The 10554-nt window shown below is 42.2% G+C and overlaps 1 protein-coding gene across 1 annotated transcript; it reads right to left on the bottom strand.

Annotated features, from left to right (window-relative positions):
- Positions 1–2120: 2120 nt before the first annotated feature.
- On the bottom strand, positions 2121–10110 carry c25h12orf75 (chromosome 25 C12orf75 homolog). Its single transcript, XM_071897602.1, has 6 exons — positions 10001–10110; positions 6650–6674; positions 4465–4500; positions 3399–3478; positions 2548–2580; positions 2121–2376 (listed from the first exon to the last, which is right to left on the bottom strand). The coding sequence occupies exons 1-5, from the start codon at positions 10041–10043 to the stop codon at positions 2576–2578; spliced, it is 189 nt and encodes a 62-aa protein (XP_071753703.1). The 5' UTR covers positions 10044–10110; the 3' UTR covers positions 2121–2376; positions 2548–2575.
- Positions 10111–10554: the final 444 nt, after the last annotated feature.

Genomic DNA, 10554 nt, shown 5'->3' with positions numbered 1-10554 from the left:
GCTACAGCAGCTTTTCAATGCAGAGGACTTCCCTTCAAACCGTGTTACTCATCCACATTCTGTCCCCTCTGCCCCGTTAGACTAATTGAACAGGGCAAAGGCAGTGACATTCATCGTATACAGGAGGAGCAACCATAAAGGGCAAAGCAGGGCTGATAGAAGAGGGAGAGACAGGGGGCACGACACGCTTTAAAAGCCAAAAGGCCTCTAGAGGAGACTGACGCAGTGAAACTGAAGCAGCGGAGAAGAGGAAATGTAGACGCCAAGGAAAAGGGACACAGAAAATATTTTGTCTCAGGCTGGGGTCTGATCAAATCTGCGCTGTGGCGCTAGGCGCACTGCAGCTCTTTATACAATACGCTGTAAAATACACAGTATATAAAGTAGCTCTTTTTTCCAGCAATGTACATCTGCAGTATATACTACCTCTACCACAGGTAAATACTGTAAATGCTGCAACAATGTGAGCTGACGAATGTCTTGCAAATAAAGACACTACATGAAATCCCTCGGTATCGATGTGACTGATAACCAGCAAACAGAGCTTGGCAGCTACCTGGGGCCATATTGAATTGTACCCACAGAAAACAGACATAAACTGCGAAAACAGTTGGCTTGTGTTTACGAGTAGGCATGACGGAAATCCCTATTTTATATGATGGGTCAGTCGAGGGAGCAGTGCAGGCTACACACAGCAGTATGAAGCGTTTTGTGTAGCGTGGAAAGAACATCTCTTGAATCTCAAGTGTGTGAGGTTGGCCTACTTCCACCCCCCTCTGGGGTCCCGGTGAGTGGAGGATGCTGTACATTCATTAGAGGAGGAAACTGTCAAGAGCCTGGCTGACAAATGACCTTGGCCCCTAATGCCCACCCAGCTGTATTATGCTTCTTCTGGGGACACCGTGGTGTTTGGAAAGTGTTGTCGAGGTTTACATACAGTAGAACCACATTCACAATAAAGTGTACTCTGTGATACACAACGTATAAAATAGAATGTAATAAAATCAGTGCAGGTAAGATAACCCAGCCGTTACAAAGCAGTGTAATAAACTGTACCAGGAGGGAAAACCGATGTACCATTTTCCTTCTCTCTTGATTTTTCAGCTGAATATAATTTCGATTTTCAAAAACATTTTTTGCCTCACAGGTTAGAAATAGCATATCTTGTGGGATATATCATGAATTGAACTTGACTTACATTTGTATAAAAAAAAAAAAGGAGAAAATAAAATGTGTGGACATTCTGATTCTGAAAGCCTTGAAAAATATTGTGAGAGCTATGTGGGTTACCCAGAAGCACTGCTAGCATTCTGGAGTACATGGAGCGATTGCTAAATATACGATTTTTTAGAATCAGAGCTCTTCAGGGGAAAACAGCACATTGGAGAGAGAGAGAGAGAGAGAGAGAGAGAGAGAGAGTGTATGTGTGTGTATGAGAGAGAGAGAGAGAGAGAGAGACAGATCCTCTAAGTATCATGAGTCATATGCTGACGTTATGTAATCAGTCTGGGGCAGGAAGTTAAGTGACAACACCTCTCTTTCACTAGACACGACCTGTCTGACGCACACAGGACACTGGGAGATGCTAGTTAAGACCCCCTTGACTTAACCCATCATTACTAGTAGCATCAGACCCATCATTAAAATCAGGGTCATCTTCAAATCGTTCCTTTGCAGCACCAGGTCCCTGGAAATCGCGCTCTTTTCAATAACAGTGCGATATATAATGGAAAAATAAGAATGTAATACACTGGCTGTGCTGCGTTCTGTTGAGTGGCGGCGAAACTTTGATTTGTTTCTGTCTCTCTCGCTCTCCGTCTCTCTCTCTCTCTCTCTCTCTCTCTCTCTCTCTCTCTCTCTCCGTCTGTCACCCAACCACCACACGATGAATCATTGATGCTGTCTTAGAGAAATAGCTGAACAGTTGAACAGTGATTATTATTGCAGAGGGCTGTCGGGAATGTGTGCGAGTCCCAGACGGTAGCTGGCTGGGCCTCCTGTCTCCTCCTGAGAAAGAGAAAAAAAAAGCTCCGGTACTTTGACCTAGAAGCCAAGATGGCTGTCACAATGCCCGCCGCCGCTGCCCACAGCTGCCAGTCCCAAGGTGGGCGCTTGTCCGCTTCGATGCCCGTCTCCTCTCGACGTGAAGGGTGATGATGGATGTCATATGCAGACCTCCGCTGTGTGTCCCTATGTCCCTGTGCCACCCATGCCACCCTGAGGCGGTGTCCTCAGAGCCCCGGCAAGCTGTCCACATCTTTGTTCAATGAGAGTGTTAAAGCCTGAGACTTTATCCAGTGCGTGGTGAGCCAGAATCGGAGCGCATACTCTCTGCTCAGAATGTGAGTGTCTCTAGGTGAGTGAATATGCAGAATCCTGTCACGGCAAAGAGTCAGACACAGGTCAGTGGCTCTCATCTACGTTCTGATAACTGCTTCCATTCATTCATCAGAAGATAGCAACATAGCATATGATGACTTATTAAAGAGTGCAGTTTTGAGCGGGCGATGTCAAGAGCTGAAAAGCAGGGACTTGAGTGTAGAATACCTGTGTTAAGTGCTCCTTTCGATAGCTGCTAGTCTGCAAGAGAGGAAAAGAGAATCAGCACTCAGATATTTATTTGATAATTATTTACCAAAATCCCGGAGTTACTGTGTTCCTGTCTGAAAGTCAAGAGTGTATCTGTGCTCAAAAACACCCACACCCTCCATCCAGTGGTATTTCAAAGACCTCTGCGGAAAAAAAACAAACCTGTCATTCAATAAATGTTGTGCCGGAGTGTGAGAAAACTAGTCAATTCACTATTATGACTGACCTTGATGAGCACAATGACTGATATGAATAGAAGAAACTACAGAAAGGTAGTGGTCACATTACATCATCAGTGCTTTATACTGCAGTCCATTGCCAATGGATATTGTATTGGCACACAAGAGGTGAGGGGGAATCAATAAGGCTATTCTGGATATCAGTAAACATGTAACACTGTCAAAATGGATTAGTGAGGAAAGAATAGCCCTTTTAGGATTGGTAATGGGAACTCGCCATGGTCAGAGTAATTGTTGGGGACTATGTTTTGTCTGTGTCTAGGAAGCCATCGCTATGAGTAACTATCAGAGTAAAGGCAATGTTTCTCACTAAGATTTCCAAACTGAAATAAAGGTCAAATAAAACTAAAGACGCTGCGGGCCACATGGACGGTGGCTCCACCACTCCACAGGAATAACAATAATTTCTCTCTGCGCCCTAACCTGCAGCTGCTCGACTACAAAATGATCTGCAGGGTCAGAGGCACCGCCTCGTTCCAGCCTGCAGTTTGTCATGCTGCCGTTGCCCTCCATTGTCATTTTTTACTGACAATGAAAGTATCCAGAGTGATGTGTATTACAGACGTTTACCTTTACGTGTGGACTTGGACTGACTAGCAGCCACAGTGGTCAGATCTGCTGGTAGACCCACGTATACGCCACCATAGTTCCTGAGAATAGAATAGAATAGAATAGAATAGAATAGAATAGAATGTTTCTTTCACTAAACAATATAGCAGTTTAAAGGCAAAATAGGGGTTGAAACGGATGTATTATATAACACATTATATTACAGTGATTCTCAGCTAACCTCAGGTGTGACCTTAAGACTTTGCTCAAATGTCAGGAAAATCAAAACAAACAAAAATATTATGAAATCAGCCGATGAACACACATTTCCCCACTCAAATTGAATGCCATTTCTCTTTTTGGCAATGCAGCAGCTCTTTTCCCCACTGCTTTTGGATGATACTAGGCTTTCGGATCGTATTAGGCTTTTTCTGATATTGTTAGGCATTCGAGCCTTGGAATTTTTATCTTGAAATTTTTGTGTCTTGTGAAAATGAGCCGTGACATTAAACAGGTCGGGAACCAGCGGTGTAATGTGATTTCTGTGGATGAAGGAAGGTTTTGGCCCTAAGCTATAGGGACAAATGGAAGGAGCAGCAAAGAGCTAGCTCATTACCCGCCTCTGCTGTAACAGCATCGACCATGCTACCGCAAATCCCAATAGACATTACACTGAGGGACTTGGTACATGCAGATGACAAGTAATTTTCCCTATTTAAAATGCTTTGTTTCATTTACAATCTGTGTAAGTTGTTTTTGAAACTTGTAGAAATGTAGCTTAAGAATCATAGTTTTAAATAACAGTCTCTGAGATTTATATTGGAAATAACATTGACTAACTAAATTAACTAACTACTAACTAACATTAACTAAATTACATCTATTGATATTCCATCTAATGACAATAAACATTCATATATTCAATAATATTGCTACAAGGCATAGTTAAACAACAGGATTTTGTAATTACACAAATGGCACATCAGTGTTAATCCGATGTGCCATTTTGCAACATTGCAACATTGTAAGAAAACTAAAATCTAAATAATAAATTCAGAAAATAACTGAGAGTAGATAAACAACGTACCTTCTTTTCTCATCGTCTGGCGAAGGATCTTCTGTCCTGGTTGAGAGAAGAAGCACAGGTCAGGTCAGCTCTAGGGACATGGTGCATATGAAACTTCACCACTCAAACACACTAACGGACATGAAGGGCTTATTACTGCAAGGGATGGATATGCACTGTAAAAAACTCCAGTCTTATTTTTCTTGAAACCTGAAAAAAATGTGCCACTGGGGTGTGATAATTTAACTTGCTTCCAATGCAAATCATCTTGTTTCAAGAATGTTTTTGAAACCAAGTGAACCAAGCGAAACCATATTAGATTCATCTCACCATGTTGGCAGATTTTTTTCTCTTGTTCTCAGAAAAATATGAATTTAATACCAGATCAAATGACTTGTTAAACTGGCTCTTTTTGCAGTGTGGTTTCAGCATGGGATATTGTCTGACTTGTATGTAGATTTGACTAAATATTGGTGTGGTAAGCGAGACTGTTTTCATGTTACCCTTTTCTCTACTCCACACAAGAGGCAATCAGAGAGAAACTAATGTGTAAAGGGCAAAATTGTAGTGCAATTCCAGGTTAACATAATGTTTGACCTAACCTGTTGTGTGTGTGTGTGTGTGTGTGTGTGTGTGTGTGTGCGTGTGTGTGATGTTTTGCTGCACAGTACAGTCCTAGGAAGCTGTGATTAGCTTTAGTGAGTCAGTGTGCTGCTGCTGTCAGCTCTCATGGGTCCTACTGAACACTAAGGCTGCTCAGATGGTTATCAAGGAGCACGCACACACACAGGCATGACACACACACACACACACACACACACACACACACACACACACACACTCACTCACTGATTCCAGGAAGTGCTTTGGAAATGCTGCCCCTCCCCATGTTTTGATAAACGCACATTGAATGGCAAAGGACAACCTGTCCTCTGCCTGCCAGTTGTGACAGAAAAACTAGAGGGTTTGCTTTGTCGCTTTTTACAAATTCAAAAGAATTTTCTTGGCAAATTCATTTTTGGCTTGACAAAAGGAAAGACTTGCTTGAGCTTGCTTAAATATCTATTTGTTTCTTTTTGGTCACACACACACACAAACACACACTCCAAACACAGACACCTGTCTCTATGTATTTCAGTTATATGTATGCATGTTCACACACAACTATCCAACAATCCCATAAAAAAAAACAAAAGTTTATAAGACATAATCATTGTATCTCATCTCACCATAATAACTGTGTGGCACTATTGAAAATGTAATTCATTTCCAAATTAATATATTTTTCAATGCTTTACTTTGTTTTACCTCCATTAGAGTTTAATTAACAGCCCAACTTCAACACTAGCCTGCCAGACATCTGTAGTCCCCATGGACGCCCAAAATCTTTATTTCCACACTCAATTATGAAACAAAGTGTGTAAAGTATGTTAATAGTGTGGGGTTTTTTCTAAGTTTTCCAAGAAAATTTAGAAATTTTCTGTATTCACAGATAACTGTGACAGTCAATATTGATGGATGACTATTCATGAGGTCATATGGATGCATATTAAGGCTGAAACATTTCCAGTAAATTGAAATATTGCTGTCTTAAGTCCTAAAGCTGTCTCTTTAAAATCCCAATCTTTCTTGAGCCTATCAATTATGGAAATGGGCTGACAATGGTAGACTGTTGCAGCAAGATTTGCAGGTGAAAGATAAATCTTCTAACAACCTCTCTTCCAAACAGCTAAACATAGTTGGCCTACAATATAAACATCAAAATATAGCTGTCAGTACAGTAATGTTTCCAAGAAATCTAAATATAAACAAGAAATCTAAATTCTACAGCAGTTATATTCATGTTAAATGCATGTAAAAGGCACATTACATAATTCAAACGTTAAAAAAAAAAGTTGTATATGAGACATTATTTACACTAAAATTAACTGACAAAGGTTTATACAGGTTAAAAAAAAGAAATGTGTTGAAGAGACATCAACATACAGTTTAATGTCTTCAGTTCCTGTGTGATATTATAGTAAAACATTGAGTAAAGAGTCAGAGGAAACTGAATACTACACACATTTTATACACAGCAGTGTATAAAAAACTGCTTAACTAAAACCATCTAATATGCTTCTAAAGAACTTTTAGATAAGAATCTATTGTATTTCCTGGAGATTTCTTAAATGTTAAATAGTTAGAAAATGACTGATGTACTTACACATCTTTGGAGGCTTCTGCTGGTCCTGAAAACAGATGAAAAGAAAAAAAGACACAATCTCATTTCTCTTCAGCAGAATCACCTCTTGATACCATTTTGAAAAAGAAGGGGGGGGTTAGAGCATTTAAGGAGTTATGCTAAAGCCTCACAGTAACAGTTTATCCAGTGTGTTTTATAAAAACATGGACCAATAGTTTACAACAGTTTCATTCAAAAGCAATAATTTGATAGCCATGAGATGTGAACCGCACACACACACACACACACCCACATGTATACACACACACACACACACACACCCAAATAAACACAACCAAACCTCATAATGAAAGGCAGAGAGCTTGGGAGAACACACTAATCACACTCCAGTGCTGCCAAAAATGCCATGAAACACATCACACTTCAACACAACTCTTTGACTTATCTAACAGCTCCCTGCCCACTCTTTCGGAACATGTCGCAGGAATCAATGAGGCGAGCGTAGCTTAATGGCCGGCACTTAAAATATCACTGTAAACACTCCTTTAATTGCTCTGAGGGATGAAAAGGAAGCGGTGGGCTCGTGGCCGGCAGTGATTTGGTGGGGGGGGAGGGGGGTGAGTGGGCACTTCATGACCCACCTGGCTGATTTCTATTGTCCTCTCTTGGTCCTAATCACAGTCTCAGCGGTGTGCAGAGCGGTCCCGACATGGACATGTGGGGCAAGAACAGGTATGCAGACCACCAGTCATTGTGGTCTGAATGTACAGCAGATCACGATAGATGAATGGTCTATATATAGGATACTATATTTTTCAGCTGCCAGATATAGTCCATTCAAAATGTCTTGCATGCAGTAATACAGCAAAATTCTGATGAGGCAAGATGGAGCAACTACAGTACACACTATACCTTAAATAACTTGGGTATTACACTCTTGTAGAGTATGACTCACTGTGTTCAGTAGCAGGACATGAAATATGCATACAGTCTGTTCAGTATGACTATATATTCTCCAAACAAACAGGTATTGACTACATCTTAGCTATGCTTCCAACTTTCCTCTGAAGAGTAACAGTCATGCTGTAGACTGACATACAGCACACAGTGTGACATGTTACAGTTCTCAGTCACATGCATTGTGCTCATCCCATGCCAGGTGCTTCTTTTATGGATTTACAATAGTTCATTCTTTGCTGGACCACAGGCAGTCCAGTAAACGTGATTTGAATTCAAATGAGATCATAACAGATACAACGGCAGATTGTCTAACTTCCTCTATACCTCCTCAAACTTAGCACATTGACGATGGCAAGGAGCAAATGCCTCAATTCTGCTGGTCAATGGTTTTTCACGTCTTACCCGATTGTATCAGTAAAAATGAAGAGAGATGCGTATCTAGAGAAAACTCCAAGAATAACAGGTAAGAATGTAAAACTGGAGAATCTACATTTCTATGAAAATACTGCGAATTTCACCCTGGTTAAAGGAATGAAAGGCTTTACACAGCAAATGGTTGAGTCTGCTGACATGACACAGGGGCCTATTCAGAGGCTTGACAAAAGCTCATTCATATCCAAGGATGCACATCTGGGTGCACAAGACTAGGGATGAGCAGTCCGATATAGAATGCACTGAAGCGGTCATTTGAGTTCGGTAAGACAACAGCGGGAAATTGAAAAATTCTGGCATGACTCAACAACACGGCTTGCTAAATGGCTTTGGTTATGGTTATGAGTTGGATGTTGCACGGAAGCAAGGAACTCACTTTGCTTCTCACAGAATAGGCCCATCTGAGAACTGAGGATAGATTACTTAAAAATACACACGTGAATATTATATCTCTGATTGGAGGGATAATTCACATTTCAGGAGGTGTTGAAATCTAATATCGACAGAAAGAAGTGTGATGGCAATGGCGTCCTTTGGCTCTGGCCTGGTGTCAGGTGGCGTGGACAAATGAGTGCAGCCACTACTCCACGTTTGTCAAAATGACAGGGTGTCACGCGTCCTTGTCGCTGAGCTCAATTCTGACCTCTAAGAAGGAGCAGAAAAATGGAGCATAAGGTCTGCCGCACAAAAATAAACACAGTTTCTTCCCCTCGTAGGACACAAAAGCCACACCTGCAACAAACTCAAGCACTACGGATGCCGTTTGCAGGCGATGTAACCTCAAACTAGAGCAAATTCAGAGCAAACACAACACTGGGTCGCTTTTCCCATTAGCCCTCTGTGGCTCTGTTAAACAAGGAACATGCCTGGCTGGCCCTGATTAGCCACACACAGGCACACACACATTTACACTCACACACACACACACAAAACATTGCTTTAATGGGCAGTGGCGGTGAGGTAATCCTGCAGATACTTCAATCTAATTATTACCTTCATTTTACTGATTTGCTCAGTATGATTTAAAGCAGGTACTGTAGCGGTCCAAGTGATACAATACCTGTACCAGCTTCCTCTGATCAACTGAGAGCGATGTGCTTTTAGAAGACAATCCACAATAAGGCACTGATACTGAATAAGCATAAATAAGACCTTAAGATCTTTCCCCCATTGAAATGTGTCCTCCAGGCTTTATGAATGAAACCATGCCACTGAAGGAGTATTTCAAAGGAGAGGAGCCTAGTTACAAGCACAGCCAGCATCATTCAAGTGCAGAGACAAAGACGGGTGAATGTCACTGAAACTCCTGCTTGTCTTTCATCCACAAGATCCATGGAAACCACAGCAAAAACCTGCTAAGATGTAGACACGCTCACACAAACCGATAAACAAGCCCTATGGAGGATTCGCTTTTGTGTCTTCGCAGACATAGAGGCTTGAAGTCAGTAAATTCCTGTGGTCACTGTGTTGTCTCCTAGTAACAAAGGGTCAGACGTCAGAGTATAATCCAGGAGACCCTCTATAACCGACCCACCAGCCATCCCTTCTGGACACCACCGCACGCACACACACACACACACACACACGTACACACACACACACAAACAAACACACACACACCAGAGTAGAGACCAATATGCAGCAAACTGCTGAGCACAGGAAAAAAACAAATCCCATTTACACTCATTTCGAGACAGAAATATGCATGATGATATACTGTACTGTCCGTGTATACATGAATCATCCCCCCCACACACACACATACATACACACACACACAAACATACACAGATAGTGTACACACACATAGACACATAATACGAACATTCATTGAATGAAAGGGTAACCCTGATACACGTCATTTACATTCAAAACAACCTCTCTCCTTGGTGCATTTACAGTGACAACTCTCTCTCTCCCTCACACACACACACACACACACACACACACAGATGCATACAGATGTTTTGGAACACTCACCCCCTCCTGAGGTGCTGGTGGCTGAGGAATTGCCACAACCCATTTTGCATCGATGCAGCCACCGTCCAAGCAGAGCGGAGACGCTTTAACAAGAAGAGGAAGGGAAGGAGGGATGCCCAAACAACATGGGGAGAAGAAGAGGGGGGGGGGGGAGCTAACAGAGAGATGAAAGAGAGGGAGAGGAGGTCAGAGAAACGTCTGCCACTGTTACACTGGGATCTCCTTTGATTGTGTCCCCCTCAATCTTGTGTCTATCCTCTCTGCAATGGAGAGCTGAGTGGAGTGAAAGCATGGAGAGAGAGGCAGTTATATACACACACACACACACACACACAGAGAGAGAGAGAGAGAGAGAGGGAGGGAGGAAGAGAGAGAGAGAGAGGGAGGGAAGAAGAGAGAGGGAGAGAGAGGGAGGGAGGAAGAGAGAGAGAGGAAGAGAGTGAGTAAGAGAGAGAGAGAGATGCTATGCCCTCACATGATTTGCTCTTTTCCTCCACCCTGACATGGTTGCCCTGGAAACCGGGGGAAAGGAGGCGGAGGGTGGGGTGGAACTC

The sequence above is a fragment of the Centroberyx gerrardi genome, chromosome 4 (genome assembly GCF_048128805.1).
Source record: "Centroberyx gerrardi isolate f3 chromosome 4, fCenGer3.hap1.cur.20231027, whole genome shotgun sequence".
NCBI lineage: Eukaryota > Metazoa > Chordata > Actinopteri > Beryciformes > Berycidae > Centroberyx > Centroberyx gerrardi.
This window is presented reverse-complemented; position numbering and strand designations above follow the sequence as displayed.